The sequence below is a fragment of the Filicampus tigris genome, chromosome 4 (genome assembly GCF_054856515.1).
Source record: "Filicampus tigris isolate MCC_2025a chromosome 4, RoL_Ftig_1.0, whole genome shotgun sequence".
NCBI lineage: Eukaryota > Metazoa > Chordata > Actinopteri > Syngnathiformes > Syngnathidae > Filicampus > Filicampus tigris.
The window spans coordinates 18,664,271-18,678,943 of record NC_141220.1 but is presented as its reverse complement, the minus strand read 5'-3'; the positions used below and the strand labels follow the sequence as shown (position 1 = coordinate 18,678,943).

The 14,673-nt window shown below is 41.3% G+C and overlaps 3 protein-coding genes across 6 annotated transcripts; 1 reads left to right on the top strand and 2 right to left on the bottom strand.

Annotated features, from left to right (window-relative positions):
• The first annotated feature begins 33 nt into the window (after positions 1-33).
• gatd1 (glutamine amidotransferase class 1 domain containing 1) lies at positions 34-11,307 on the top strand. Of its 3 annotated transcripts, none has more exons than XM_086028911.1 (8): positions 34-191; positions 299-375; positions 1,188-1,293; positions 1,391-1,498; positions 1,573-1,664; positions 1,937-2,030; positions 2,116-2,227; positions 10,409-11,307. In XM_086028911.1, exons 1-8 carry the CDS (start codon positions 143-145, stop codon positions 10,428-10,430), a joined length of 660 nt encoding a protein of 219 aa, XP_085885037.1. In that variant the 5' UTR covers positions 34-142; the 3' UTR covers positions 10,431-11,307. The 3 variants fall into 3 exon arrangements, with proteins under 3 accessions (XP_085885037.1, XP_085885036.1, XP_085885038.1); XM_086028910.1 differs by lacking the exon at positions 10,409-11,307 and adding an exon at positions 4,949-4,991; XM_086028912.1 differs by lacking the exon at positions 10,409-11,307 and having other exon boundaries at positions 2,116-2,567.
• chid1 (chitinase domain containing 1) lies at positions 2,564-7,498 on the bottom strand. Of its 2 annotated transcripts, none has more exons than XM_086028909.1 (12): positions 7,038-7,498; positions 5,935-6,078; positions 5,640-5,772; positions 5,532-5,576; positions 5,368-5,474; positions 5,206-5,267; positions 5,000-5,089; positions 4,820-4,921; positions 3,310-3,459; positions 3,141-3,221; positions 3,018-3,057; positions 2,564-2,875 (listed from the first exon to the last, which is right to left on the bottom strand). In XM_086028909.1, exons 1-12 carry the CDS (start codon positions 7,155-7,157, stop codon positions 2,777-2,779), a joined length of 1,173 nt encoding a protein of 390 aa, XP_085885035.1. In that variant the 5' UTR covers positions 7,158-7,498; the 3' UTR covers positions 2,564-2,776. The 2 variants fall into 2 exon arrangements, with proteins under 2 accessions (XP_085885035.1, XP_085885034.1); XM_086028908.1 differs by having other exon boundaries at positions 3,018-3,060; positions 7,038-7,497.
• Positions 8,953-14,215, bottom strand: LOC147148779 (zinc-binding protein A33-like). The gene is made up of 6 exons (XM_086028907.1): positions 13,715-14,215; positions 12,338-12,433; positions 12,031-12,261; positions 11,931-11,953; positions 11,723-11,841; positions 8,953-10,737 (listed from the first exon to the last, which is right to left on the bottom strand). The coding sequence occupies exons 1-6, from the start codon at positions 14,099-14,101 to the stop codon at positions 10,181-10,183; spliced, it is 1,413 nt and encodes a 470-aa protein (XP_085885033.1). The 5' UTR covers positions 14,102-14,215; the 3' UTR covers positions 8,953-10,180.
• Positions 14,216-14,673: the final 458 nt, after the last annotated feature.

Genomic DNA, 14,673 nt, shown 5'->3' with positions numbered 1-14,673 from the left:
AGGCGGATGTTGTGGTCAGCTGACCCTTTTCCCTCCCCGCGATGCTTCCTGTTTGGCATAGGCAAATCTAAATTTGGTTGCTACAGTATTGTCACTGATTTTAGATTAAGTGGGAAAAAAAAAAAAAAAAAGAGATAAGAGAATGTCTGCGAAGCCGACTTGTTTGATTGTGTTGAGCGCCTCTCCTCAAGGTGTGTGTGTCAAACTATTCAAGTTGAAATATTAGATTTTTTTCCCCCCTTTTTGATAGCATTTCATGTATGGGGGTTTTAACTTGTGGTTTGTTCACTGGTGCTAGGTGTGTCAGCGAAGTCTTTCCAACAGTGCTTCAATCTTAGCTCTTCTGTGTTTAACCTCCAGACAGCCACGCCGGCGGTAAGTCTCTTTACTGGATAATGTAATTCGCTCAAACGGGACTAAAGTATTCTAAACTGAAATGTAATTTTACAAAATAATTACATTTGGAGAAGAGTCCTAGTTTTGAGTTTTCTCCCTATTCTAGTTTAACCCTGAGGAGCCACAAATGAAAATGTCAAAATGCAAATATTTGTTTAGGTAACACGCTGTTTTTTTTTTTTACAGTATTTTATTTGATTTAAACTATACACGTATATGTATAATTATAGCACACTAACAATTGAACAATACATTGCCATGAAGAAAATAATGACCCTTCAATCGTCCGTCGTACCCACAATTGCCAACATTTCACAAATTCTGCCAGCAAATGTAAAACTTATGACCACAAATGTACAAGGGTCCTCTAAGTATTTACACTGTGGGTGTCCACCTCCGCTCCTCAAGGGCCGCTTTCCTGCCCGTTTTCCAGCTCTCCTTGCAGCAACACACCTGATTTAAATGATCAGCTCATCAGCAAGCTCTGTAGAAGCTTGATAACGATCATGATCTTTTGAAACAGGTGCGTTGCAGCAGGGATAGACGGAAAACAGGCAGGACACCGGCCCTTGGGGACCGAGTTTGGACACCCCTGATTTATACTGAGTTCCATTGCTACAATATAATTTGTCGCAGCCGCAAAGTCATAATCATAATTACAGTAAATATTTTTGAGGGGAAAAAAATAGGCTTATGATCAAATGGGATACAGTAAGAAGGGTGGTAATTGAGCGTGCCTTTTTATGCTGTGTGATGTTTAAAAGAAAAAAATAGCCTGTATTGTATTCAAGGGGAAGCCAATAGACTTTGTCGGGGTGGATGACAGCACATCTAGATGGGTGCAGGACTTCAACATGAAACCTTACGCAACACCTGCCAAACTTGAATCCATCGATGGTGAGAAATAATCATTCACGGTCAATTATTTTGTCTGCTGTGTCACTGTCGCTCAGCTTTGTCACCATGACTTTTTGTTTTATTTATTTTCAAATAGGTGCTCGCTACCAGTCTCTGCTCATTCCCGACTGCCCGGGAGCACCCAGCGACCTGGCACACAGCGGCTCACTGCACCGTATTCTTACACACTTCATCTCTCAGCAGAGTGAGGCAGGCCTCTTGTCAAGGTCTCCTGTAAAGAATAACAGCGTGTACGCTAATAAGTATTTGTACGTCCAGAGCCCGTGTGTGCAGTCGGACAGGGAGTGTCGGCGCTGTGTTGCGCCACGGAGGGGAACAGGTGGATCTTCAACGGCTATAGTTTGACTGGGGTATGTTCAGTAAACAATGTTGGAAAGTTCCACCTAGGGCTAAGCGATTTTGACAAATCTAATTGTAATTCCCCCCTCAATATTGCAATTGTGATTGAATACACAATCATTTTTTTCAAGCTCCTTAATAAACAATATCATTTTTGTTATAGATGTTTTGGTTTTATGTTAAGCTATCGCTAAAATAAAGGAACATTTATTAATCTAATTGTTCAGTCCTAGTTCCATTCCTTGAGTATTTTTCTGGCTGTAATTCTTTGTCTTTGTTGAAGCCGTCAGTGTTTGAACTGGTGCGGAGGCCAGACTTTGCCAACCTGCCTTTAATCGTGGAAGACTTTGTGAAGGACAGCGGTGGCTCATACACAGGTGAGTGCAGGTTCATCATGGCTGATGTCTTGATCATATTTTTCAAAACTTCTTTGAGAACATCTATTAAACCTCCATTTTGCAGCAAGCCAAGAGGACTCTGTGCACGTCGTCGCTGACAGACACCTGATAACTGGACAGAACACGCAGTCCACCTGGCTTGCCGTCAACAATTTAATTCTGCTCTCTAGCGCCAAGTAAGGCTAGCTGTGTCGCATTTTTTACTTTCACACCACCGTATCGTGGTACCTTGACCTCAGCGTTTAATTTGTTCCGTGACCAAACTCGGCTCAATTTACTTTCGTATCAAATCAATTTAAGTGAAGATCTGACTGTCTAATAAGAACTCAAGATTTATATAGCACCTTTCAAGGGCGGTCACCTTCAACTTGTGATTACTGTGATTAACTCAAACAGCTACTTATTTTCAAAATGTATTTACTAGTGAAGGTAGTAATGTATTATTTGGACTGAATTCAAGCTGCTTGATTTGTCCTGCTAAACTTGCTCCTTCTCACTAAACGACACACAACTGAACTTCACAAGTTGATTTATTTGCAGAAATGACACAGAAAACACACCAAAGTACATTTTCTTTGTCACAATCAACAATTAAATCCCTTCAGTGGCTCAATGGAAGAGTTCATGTCAGTTGCACTTCCAAACCAACTGGACCAAAACAGCAACTTGACTTTTCCATGCAAGAAAATGAGAAATATCAGATGAGAAATCCATGTCCTGATGACTCAAAGGAGGTCATAGAAGTAGTCCAGCCCCTGTCCCAGTTCCCATAAGGAGATGCCAGTACCCAGTTCTTCAGCCAGAGTGATCCTCACGTGCACTGACTGGAAAGTCAAATGATCATTTCAATATAGAACCATGAACACAGATTTGTAATACAAAAAACTGACTTGGTTAATCATTACAGTCATTTACCATTCAGAAAGTATTTGTAAAGGAATGCAATACATTTAAATCAAATTGTACCTTCAATGATGGATAGTACACCACATGTTTAACTCCATTGCTTCTGAAATGAAGAGAGGGTAGATTAGTTCCAACTGCCGTGATGGAAGTCAATGGTGAGTAAACAAAGACGGACATTTTTACCTCTTGTAGGTGAAGTAATGCTCAGCATTATAGTCATCCCAGATGATTTTGGGCTTGTGTTCCCGCAAAATTTCTATGTACCTGCCAGAGGTCACACACTGGAGCGTGACACTTGATTCCACTAAAATATCAGTCGTGCATAAAAGTAGGGCAGCAGCATAATGCTCACCTCCCCCCAAGGATGGGCTCTGTTTGCTGGTTTGAAAAGTCCAGGCCGTACAAATTGAGTCCAAGCAGAATTTTGGATCTCCACTCTTTCTTGGGGGCCAGTTGAAAAACACAGTCTTTCACCCATGATACGGGGGAACTTGGGCCCGGTCTGACAACAAACACCCACCATGAATCAGCTCGTCTCATTCTCACAAATTTGTTCATACAATACTGCAAGTTATTGCCACTGTTTATTTGGTCGGTTGTGATGTTAACAATTTAACTAGAATTGAATTCGTTCATGTATTGTCATAACTAGGGCCTGACCAATTATTTGGCCAATATTAGCTTTTTTAGAATTGGATGTTTTTGGGGTTTTTTTTTGTAATACATATTAAACCAAATGATAAAGATAATGATAATCAGCCACCCCCCCCCAAATTTCGTATTAATAGCTGCGGGTCTCCATATTATAACGTGATGTTTACAAAGAAAGAGGTCACACAGATGGATTTTTTTTAGACCCTCCCCCCAATTGTAAAAAGCCCTCTTTGATAGAGCACTTGATAGATCAGTAATATCCAATATCATGTCCAGCTTGTACATGTATCTCATTATATCCTTTACATCAAATTAAGATGTGAACTGACCTGCATGCAATGTTGACAGATAAATGCTAGTTTTATCGCTGCGCTCCATTGTTAGTCCTTGGCATTCTGGTGCTACTATACTACTTTTCTCTTTTGGCTGGCTTTTGGCTGCGTGAACAAATGCACTCAGGAATAGCCACGCGACGTTTGGAGCTCTATATCCTCTGTATTCGTTTCTACACAGCCACATACTGCTACGCGCGCGCACACACACTTCCATATTTGTCTCTCACAGTCTGCGCACTCCAACCGCAAATGGCCGACAAATATTCAATATGAGGACTCGGACAGTTTCATTGGTCCACTATGACATGTTCAGTAATTTCATTGGTCAGATGTGACAAGACTGTAGGTAGTAAATCTGTTGACCTCGTCGGTAAGAATTCATAGATAAAGAAAAAGTGGTGACTTACAGTCCGGAAAATACGTTATTGTAAAACAGCCAAATATTCTGCCTGTAATTCATATCTTTGTTGTAAGCGTTATGGGAACCCAAAAAAGAAGGTATTATAATCCTCCTATTTTTTCATTAATTGGCCGATAAGTCGGTTATCTGTTTTTTATTCTGCCAAATATTGGAATCGCCCTAAAGTAACCCGTATCGGTCAGGCCCTTGTCAATGCACTTTGCGGCACAAATAAATTTGGACCAAACTATAAAATACAGTACCCTAAAATATTGCATACAACAATAAAGCTAAAAGTCACGTGCAGGGAAAGCATGATGCATGAAGTTATTTCTTTGTGCAACGCTGCAATGGTTATGTGAATGCCCAAGTCCTGTCTGAAAGTGACCTTATGTTTACTTTTTACTTCCTTTCAAATATCAAGAGCAGGTGGACATTTTTTGCAGCAGTGACTGCTGTATATTTGTTCTTACTTGGCACCACTGGAGTAGTCGTATGTCATGAGGCTGAAGCCGTCCACAATAGGGGCGAGTTGCTCAAACTCCTCCCTGCCAAACATGCCAGGCTGCCCGGTGCTGATCAAGACATAAATTTCACACAAGGTCAACATCGCCATCACAGACGTTGTGACTCGTCTTATCGGCTTCACTCACCCCGTCACAGCAGGAGGAATGACGAGGATGCAATCTAATAGGTTAGCCTTCAACGTTTCGCACGTGTGTGTCACCAAGTGCACCAGTTCCCTGTTGAACGCACGTACAGTGTTTCATCCTCAGGCAGGTCGGAGCAGGTTTGGTGCCATTCCAAGTTCAAAAGTCCTCGCAGATGATCGACCGCAGAGGGAAAAAAAAAAACTCACTTTCTTTTGTTGCCTGCTAGCTGGCTCCACAGCTCCAATGTGAAGCCGTCAAATCTCTCCAACTGCAACAGAAAAAAACAAACCGATGTGCAAATACACCATATGGAAAAAAGAATTGGGTCACCTGTCAATTGCAAAGCAGTGGACTCGCCACTAGTTTACCTTGGCAACGTTTACCATCTCAATTCCCAGCTCCTCAATCTCATCTTCACTGGCCAGCACGCTCATGTAGTCCTGATAGGACCAGCCGTCAAACAGTAGCCTAGGCACTAACCACAAACACTCTGTCTTGATCTGGAAAAACACACGAAGCCTCATCTACTCACCAATCTTGACTTTTTTGTTAGACTTCCGCACCGCTTTGACCCAGCCTGGAAAGATGCAACCACTTAATGGACTCTGAATGACTTTAAAGCAGAAGAAAGAGTGAGTACCTGTGTCATGGTCGTGAAGCCCCGTGACCTCAAAGCGCTCAGGCCCTCGCCGGCGAATTTGTAGCCACACCGGAGACACTGAGGTCAGTTTGGGGCCAAACAGCTTGGCGATGTCATAACCGTGGGAATTCCACTAGTGAAAATAAACAGAGTGGAACACCTTTTAGGTGTGGGAAAGGCTGCAGTATTTTATGGTTCTAATGGTTAGTCCACACTCGTGGGAATTATTTTCAATAATAATACAAATGTGTGTGTTATTGATTAACAGTACACCAGTGCAGTAATTAAGACTTACTGGTGTAACATAACCAAGTACTTCTCCTTTAAATGTCCTCTGGATACGAGCCCAATATCTCCTCTCCTCCCTGACGACATCCTTCCAGTTAACTGCTTTTGCCACCAGTCCTCTCTCCAACACAGACTCTGATGTTGGGGATGGCTGGACATCAACACACAATGATGATATTGTTATGGGGACAGAGCCTAGTCACAAATGGTAAACAAACCTGACTAACTCGCGTCCTCACAAAATGTTAATTGCTTACCTGAATAGTTACAACAGTAAATGTAATATATTCCAAAACAGTTTTATATACGGTAATTCAAGACTCATTTTGCAACATTACTAATAAAAACAAATTGCTTGTATGTTTGATTTTGAAAATAATGCAGATTTTGAGTGTACGTGCACAGCTCTTCCTTGACATACGTACATGTATAGTTCAGATGTATCATTTCAATATACAGTACTTTCTAGATAGGAATTAAAACTAGGGCTGCACAATATATTACAAATATTATCACTGCGATATTGACCCATGCAATGCGTACCACAAAGTTGTGCAATAAATTTCATATGGAAATATATGCTTTTATCTACTTAGACCAATCAGATTAAACCTTTCATGTACATCACCATCCAACAGGTGATCAGTAACGAGGCACATTATAAACAATAACTAAATATTGCAATAATACTAATATCACACATTTTCCCAATATCGTGTAGCCCTAGTTGAAAGCTTTTAGAACTTCTTGGCGCCATCTTGAGGCATCTGAGAGAGTTAGAAATAAGACAATAATAACTGAACAGGTGAGTTTTTCAACTGAGGATGGATTGCAAAGTTAAAAACACGAATATGTGATTTCAAACAACCTGGGTTTACCACGGCCCCGACATACGACACTTACGGGTACGTACTGTGTCTGGCACCATATTTACCACCGTGTAAGTTTGGCTTCATTGTGCTTTTAGAAATGTTAATTTAACTATAGCTTTACTACTGCGTTAGCAAAAGTTAGTTTGGGTTACGTCGTAGTAATGGAACTCCATAGTAAGCTATGGATCGCCTGTAATACTACTCTTGTGTTTGTAATATCAAAGTATGCGGTGCTCACCTCATTTTCACGCTCAGCTTTCTGTGATCTTTTCAAATCTGTTTTCGAGAGTGTTCCACTGATCAAAGAGCAGCAGCAGGAGCACACCACGACAACAAACACCAATGACGTTGCTCTCATTTCCAAACAAAAACTAAATTATTACATTCGGGGGTGAACAAATTGGTGGCTCGGTCAGCTATGTGGGTTCGCAGCGTGAACAACCGCCGTAACAGAACATTTCAGGCTGTGCGTTCAAGTCGCGCTCAAGGACAAGCCAAAAAGCGAGCCTATTCGGATAACTACGAATTAACAGCAATTAAAACGAATAACAATTAACGACAAATAACTTGTGAGTAGCTTGATTGACAACGTGCCCCTGTCTAGTCTACACGGCTCGCTAGGTCACTTCCGCTGCTCTTCTTTTCAAAATAAATGTAGTGCAAGAATACGTGTCCTCCAGTTATCCGTAATGTAATATGTCACTACTGCTGGAGTGCTTAATAAAGTGTTTGGAATATTCCACAGGTTAATTGGAAACAGGTGATTGTCATGACTGGGAATAAATGAAACTTCCCCGAAAGGCTCCATTGTTCACCAGCTAGGACAGGAGGAGGTTCCGAACAACTGCGTGAGTTGTGAAGTAGTCTAACAGTTTAAGAACAAAATTTCTCAATGTACCATTGCAACGAATTTCGGGATTTCATCGTGTGTGGTCCATAATATCATCGAAAGATTCAGAAATTCTGGAAAAATGTCTGCACGTAAGTGGCATAGCTTAAAACCACCCCGAATGCCTGTGATCCTCAATCCCTTAGCAGGCATTGCAATAAAATGTGACATAATTGTGTAAAGGATATTATCACGTGGGTTCAGGAACATGTCCTTGGTTTCCAAACACTTATTGAGTGCTATTGAAATCCAAAGACATATGTATCTTTTCACAGTTCAGCCATTGAATCCCAGGACCTTATTTATATATTTTCCTCCAAAATTGTTTTCCAAACGTTACGGCAAAACAGGGTCTGAAAATGTCTGGTACTGATTAAAAGAAAATGTGATATAACACAGTGGTAAACATGCCCCTCTCGCTGCTTTTTGGGAACGGTTGCAAGCATTAAATTCAAAATGAGGGAATATTTGCTAAATAATAATAATAATAATATCAGTTTGAACTTTAAATATATTGTATTTGTGGTGCAACTGAATATACTGTTGGTTGGAAAAGATTTGCTAATCATTGTATTCAGGTTATATTTACGTTTTACACAACGTCCCAAAATTGTACTGTATATATTTTAATGTTTTATGTAGTGTGTGTGCGTGTGCGTGTGTGTGTAAGATGTATCAATGCAGTGTCATTTTGTGCTGTCAAGGTGTGTCATTTCTGATTAGAATCAAGTATGACACAAGTCGGTTGCTATTGCTAGCCAACGTTTTTTTGGTTTGTACTGGTGCCAACCGTGCCATCACGCTGCTAAAACATTCTTTTAACTCTCCATCAGCACAGTCATCAAGTCCCGACCACACTGTAGTGATAGTATGTTACTGAAAATCCCCAACTTGTTACTAGTTCAACTTTTTCAATAGAGCTCTTCGCCACTCTAGTGCATGTTAGGCATGTAAAGAATTGGCAAGGTCTTTATTTTTAACAGACACAAATGAAAGCACAGTAACATATGAAATGGCTGAGCTAATCTGAGCACTTTACTTATTTATCAATTAGGATCCGCAAAGTACCCTCAATTTCTCCGTATGATCTCTATTAAACAAAGTACAAAGTACCAGTCTTCTTAAGAGGGTTATGATTTGTGTTGAGTAACATTTGTTGTTCATATTGACATATACTGTACTATGGTTGGACAATTAGAAATATGATAATCCACAATTAATGCTTTCACTTTTTAGGACAATTTAATCTGAGCAGATACTGTACCGCACACCATACTTAGTACTAGTCTAGTTAGAATTGCACCCTCCATCTTAATTGGGCCTTGAATGTGTCATAAATGTGTGTCATAAAAGTGATAATATAATTCACAAATAATGTGGACATATTTTCAAAAACAGTTTGTGAAAGAAAAGTTCAAAAATGGCCAATGTTTGAGTTACTGTTGAGTAAAATTGTAAAACGTTTTGATGGACAATGTATTTTATTACTTCCCACAGTGAGACTTAATTGTTGACATCACAAGACAAGGAAAAAACAACCACAAGGTAATAAACATGACCTAGGAACAAGTCTGGCACGATTTACCGCATTGTGATAGCTGTAGTGACTTAATGAACATCTCACAATGCTGAGGCTTTTTTTCCTGGATCTGTCAGACTTGTATTTTCACATTCAGCACAGTGTTGGTGTGCACGTGTGTTTGAACTGCAGCGGAGGTGAGACCACAAGAACATCATTTTTTCCCATCCTCTAATTTGTTGGTCGGGAGCAAAACTTGTTACAAGTTTGACAAGTAAAGTGCGTTTGTAGTGATCTGCACACATTTAATGGTCAGCATCCTTTGATTTTAAGAGAAGGATATTATCAGACGAGTAGGTCAGCGGTCTGGCATGAATACATGTACAGTTTGTGTGTTGTGTGTACTACATGTAACACAACTTGTAGGGATTGAGCAATGCTGGATGTAAATATGGTTGATAGATGGATGGATGACTAGTGGATGAATGGAAAGAGGATGAGGATGGATAGCGCACTGGATGAATAGAGCCTGGGTGGGTGTATTGATGGATGAATGGATAGATAAGCGGATTAATGTATCGATCAGTGGATGAATGGATGCCAAATCAGCGGACAAATAGTGATGGGTGGATGATCGATGGATCTTTGGATCAATAGTTGGATGAATGGATCGATGGACGGCTGGATCGCTGGGTGAAGAGTGGATGGACGATACGTCAGTGGATGAATACTCGTAGATCATGGGAAGATGGTCGATTGATATATAGATGGGTTGGTGTATGAATGGATTGAGGGACAGATGGATCTTTGGATGAAGAGAAGGTGGGTGAAAGGGTGGATTGATGTGAATGGATCGCTGGAGAGATGGACGGATGGATCATTGGGTGGATGAAGATGGATGCTGGGTTAGTAGATGAATAGATAATGGAGGTATAACTGGATGGGTGCAGGAATGGCCGTTGAGCTACGGTCTTCACTTGTCTGAGATGCAGATTGTGATGGTCTGAGAACAAATGGTGAGGGGGAAGGAGCCGCTGCCCTCATTATGAATCCCAGGAGAGAAGTAAGGGAAGATCCTCTCAGTGAACTTGTCTTTAAATATGAAAATGGTCTTTGAATCCGCAGCGTTGCTGAACGCCACCTTCCCCTTGTCGTAGTCCAGCTCCACCGTAATCCTGTCGGGCTTCTGCTTCCATTCCAGTCTTGTACGAGGCGAAGTCTGAGCCCACAGCACGTCCCCTATCATCCCTCCAATGATCCAGGCGCCTTCGGACGGCTTGAGGGACATGGCCCCCTTCCTTTGGACGGACTCCTGGACCACCCCGATGTACCAGTCTTTACCCCGGCTCACGTCCACCGTCCAGCTGTGCTTTCCGGACACGAAGCCACCCGCTCCGAGCACGCACACTCCACCCGTGCAGCGTTCCGGGTTGTCCGGGAGCATGCGCTGACTGCTGTACTGGACGCAGCTCAACTCCTGAGACAGCTCCAAGTTAGCCTGGGCCGTGTTTGGATCCAACGCGATGGGAACTGGAAGAATGTTGAGAGAGAATCCTGTTCAGGGTCATGGGTGAGTTGGAGCCTATCCCAACTGATTATCGTCGATTTACCCCGGACTGGTCGTCAATCGGTGACAGAGACAGACAAGCATTCTCTCCCGCTTTAACTCCGTTCTTGAGTGGGAACTCAATTTGTGCTGCCTGCCCTGACATCAGCTGAGTGGGCAACTGCATATTCTGTGACCCACAAGAGACTATAAAATGGAGAATGGGCTTTGACTTGTTATAGACCTTTGATTGAGGCACTCAAAGCGCTTTAACACCGTCACCTACTGATGACGCAGCATCAAGAGCAACTGGGGCTTTAAGTATCTTGCTCAAGGACACGTGGACATGATCACAAGGGTTGAGGATTGAACCGACAACCTTCGGGTCGGGAGACGACCATTCTACCACCTGAGCCATGCCACCTCCGAACATAGATCAAATATGTTGCCGCCGTGCTGCCCTCTTCTAGCTATTGTTTTAATTTAAAGCGGAAGTCAACTCAAACATTTTTTTTTCAAGAATATGTTCCCAGCAGGCCCACTAGTTGAAACATGGCATTCCGATTTAATGTTGCGTTTGTAGAATATAAGTTAAGCAGCAAAATGCACTTGTTTTTAGCCATCTCTGGGGGCGGCCATTTTGTCTTCTGTTGACTGAAAATGACATCACAACTGCTCACAACGACCAATCACGGCTGACCTGTTTTCTGAATCTGAGCCGTGATTGGTCGTTGTGAGCAGCTGTGATGTCATTTTCAGTCGACAGAAGACAAAATGGCCGCCTCCAGAGATGGCTAAAAACTAGTGCATTTTGCTTCTTAACCTATATTCCACAAACGCAAAATTAATCAGAATGCCGTGCTTCATCTAGTGGGCTTGTTTAGAAGATATTCTTGAAAAAAAAATTTTTGCGTTGACTTCCCTTTAAAAAAAAACAAAAAAACAAGTCAGTTTTTTTGGTTTACTCACCATATTTAGCGAGGTGTCCCATCTTCTTCCAAACTTGAAATTTAAGTGACGCCTGATGTGCGGCAGAGTTGATCAGGATATCGCGGATTATTTCCGGTTCTCTGATATTGCATTTGAGCCTACATTAAAAGAAAAATAATAACAATCATGTGGACTGTGTAAGCACAGTAGTGTAACTAACAGATGTTGGGAACTTGCGCACACTCACTTCTTCTTGGTGTCTTTGTAGTCCTGCAGAGTAAAGACGAGACATTTGATGCTATGATTAAGTCTTTTGAACAAGAAAGGTTCTGTGTGTTTGTGCGTACCACCAAGAAGGATAGATCGGCTTCTTTCAGTCTTCTGTCGGCGTCACTGATGACAGACGCCAGGCTCTTGATCTGCTTCTCAATGGAATCTAGCTTGAGGCTCATCACTTTGACCTTCACTTCCACTTCCTGGGCGAGCACCTGAAGTCTGGATTTTTCCTCCTTGAGAAGGAACGTGTGCAACTTCTGGAACTCCTCCCTGATGGTTCGGTTGTTTTCCTCCGCCTGCGTCTGTAATGTCACAGCGGCCTCTTAGTCAAAGCATGAACGCCGAAGCGAGACTATGTGTGTGTGTCATAACTGAAACCTGTATGAATGTCCTGGTTTTTTCCCAACTCTCTTTCGTCTTGTTGAGAGTCTGCAGCTTCTTCTTCAGAGACTTCAGCCTGCCTGAAATGTCTTCCTAACATGTTCACATTAACATGGAATGGTCAACCTCCACATCAGTTAACATGAAATATGTTACTCACAAAAAGTTAGAGCTATATAGCTTTTGGGTGATACAGTTGTCCTTTGCTATGTCATGGTTCACTATCGCGGTATTACAATTTTTAAATAGTAAATATCATATTTTATTTTGCGAAGTTTTCTCAATATCATGTTTTTTTGGGGGCGGGGGGGCCCGGCTGATAAGGATTCTTTGATGCCGATGTCAATATTGGGCAGGATAAAATTATGGTAAATTATTACCGGTAATCCGAATATAAAAAAATGTATCATGACTAACATGATTTTTGTTTGGTGCCTTAACACTTACAACCAATATATGAATTGCAGACAAAACATTTGGCTGTTTTATAATACTTTGTCATTTAGTATATGTTAAACTTAACAGCAGAAAGAAAACTACGGTGTGCCAAAAACCGACCGATTATGTTTGCCAATTTGAAAACAAAACTGTTTGTTTGAATGTCATTATCTTCGTCTTATGTTGGAATGTGTTCATGTAAAACAAAAAAATCCTCAATAATAACAATAAGCGATATTTATTTTAATTATTTTTTCTTTGTGTGTGTGTTTGGTAAAAATAGGAGGCAGCCAACCAGAGCATTTTGTTCTGCATCTTGGGTTCCATTCGGCTCAGTGACCATTTGATTATTCTCTGGATCTTGCCTGGTCAATTTACCATAATATGAACTGCCAAAAACCTTGTAATTCCAAAATAGTAACTTTTCAGGAGATGCCCAAAACACTATGTTAGTTTAAGCGTTAACATTGCTCCATCAAAAAGAGCAGCCATTTTCAACACTTTAGATTGGTCAATAATTTGTAAAAAAAACAACAACAAAAAACACATGTGGAGTGACCAATAGCATAGATTTTTTTTAATGTGAATTTGACCAAATTGTGACTGATGAGGATTCAGCCCGACGCCAGCGATATACAGAGTCACTATTTCATCTATCGTGGGGAATTTTGGAATGTATTCCCCGCGCTTGACAAGATACTATTTTGTATCAGGATGAAGCTAAAATCCCCAAGAACCTTTACAGGTGTATTTTAATTCAATCAATTTTTAAATGTGCACACAACCCAATCAGTACTTTTTTTCATAACTTGTTGTTCTCTAATACGTTTAAATACCAATTCTTATTGTATTGTTTTCAACCCTAACTTTTTGTGAGTGGCATAAATTAGGATTCAATAGTGTAAGTCAGCTATAGTTCAACATTGCTTTTTGTACCTTCTTCTGCTTAGCGGCTTCATCCAGCGAACAGCACTCGTGGATTTTGTGTTGTTTCGACATTTGGCACACCAGGCAAATGGGTTCGTCGTCGTTCTGGCAATAAACGCTGAGTTTCTCCTCGTGAAGCCTGCAACGGTCTCTACTCATCTTCTCCATGTGGTACTGGTCCGCTGCTATCTTCAGCGCCAAATTGATGGGAGGCCTTTTGGGAATGGACACAGCCCGACACACCGGACACTCTTGACATCCTTTCCATTGCCAGAACTGCTGCAGGCAAACTTTGCACACGTTATGTCCACACTGGAGGAGAACAGGGAAGCAGTAGATGTCCGTACACTGAGGACAAATGAGGTCCGCTCTGGAGATGACGGTGTATGTTGCCATTTCTTTGACGAGAGACGGTCATGTGGGCCAAGTGTGGATCTTTGCTGCTTTTCAGGTGCACTGAGTGCTCACGTATCACTCCGCACGCACTGCAACCATCAATGTTGTCAAACTTGTAAAACTAGTTCAATACACGCTCAGTTATTGGCTATATGTAACAACAAGTGATGTACGTGTAGGTGTTGCTTGTGACGACGTCACTTGTCTGGAACACAAATAAATAGAAATATGTCAAGACTAATGGCAGAAAGGACTAAAACATTAAAATTTCCCTTAGTTCAGCATGAGCTAAGGGAAATTTACCAAAGCGCAAACTAGAACCGGTAAAATAACAGACTGGCCTGTAAAGTGAAAATTATCGTAATACAGTATAGAAAAATACATATTTCCGCATAATCTTCCGGTTAGTGTTGTTCACCATGTGTCAAAACTTTTATATCTTGATAATGCACAGCTGTGAACTGAAAGTCATTCCAGGTCGTAAAGCATCATCTACAATATAAAGCTGACTAAGAAAATACCAAGATGTTGCACAGCTGTCATCTGGGTAAAAGGTGCCTACTTTGAAGAAT

Coding starts and splice junctions, on each gene's coding strand:
- gatd1 (XM_086028910.1), top strand. CDS start 143: ATGTCTGCGAAGCCGACTTGTTTGATTGTGTTGAGCGCCTCTCCTCAA. Junction 192..298: donor GTTGAGCGCCTCTCCTCAAG/GTGTGTGTGTCA, acceptor CACTGGTGCTAG/GTGTGTCAGCGAAGTCTTTC. Junction 1,499..1,572: donor ACACTTCATCTCTCAGCAGA/GTGAGGCAGGCC, acceptor TTGTACGTCCAG/AGCCCGTGTGTGCAGTCGGA.
- chid1 (XM_086028908.1), bottom strand. CDS start 7,157: ATGAGAGCAACGTCATTGGTGTTTGTTGTCGTGGTGTGCTCCTGCTGC. Junction 5,475..5,531: donor TAACAAAAAAGTCAAGATTG/GTGAGTAGATGA, acceptor GTTTGTGGTTAG/TGCCTAGGCTACTGTTTGAC. Junction 4,922..4,999: donor ATTCCTCCTGCTGTGACGGG/GTGAGTGAAGCC, acceptor TGTCTTGATCAG/CACCGGGCAGCCTGGCATGT.
- LOC147148779 (XM_086028907.1), bottom strand. CDS start 14,101: ATGGCAACATACACCGTCATCTCCAGAGCGGACCTCATTTGTCCTCAG. Junction 12,262..12,337: donor AAACCAGGACATTCATACAG/GTTTCAGTTATG, acceptor GTGACATTACAG/ACGCAGGCGGAGGAAAACAA. Junction 11,954..12,030: donor CCGATCTATCCTTCTTGGTG/GTACGCACAAAC, acceptor TTTACTCTGCAG/GACTACAAAGACACCAAGAA.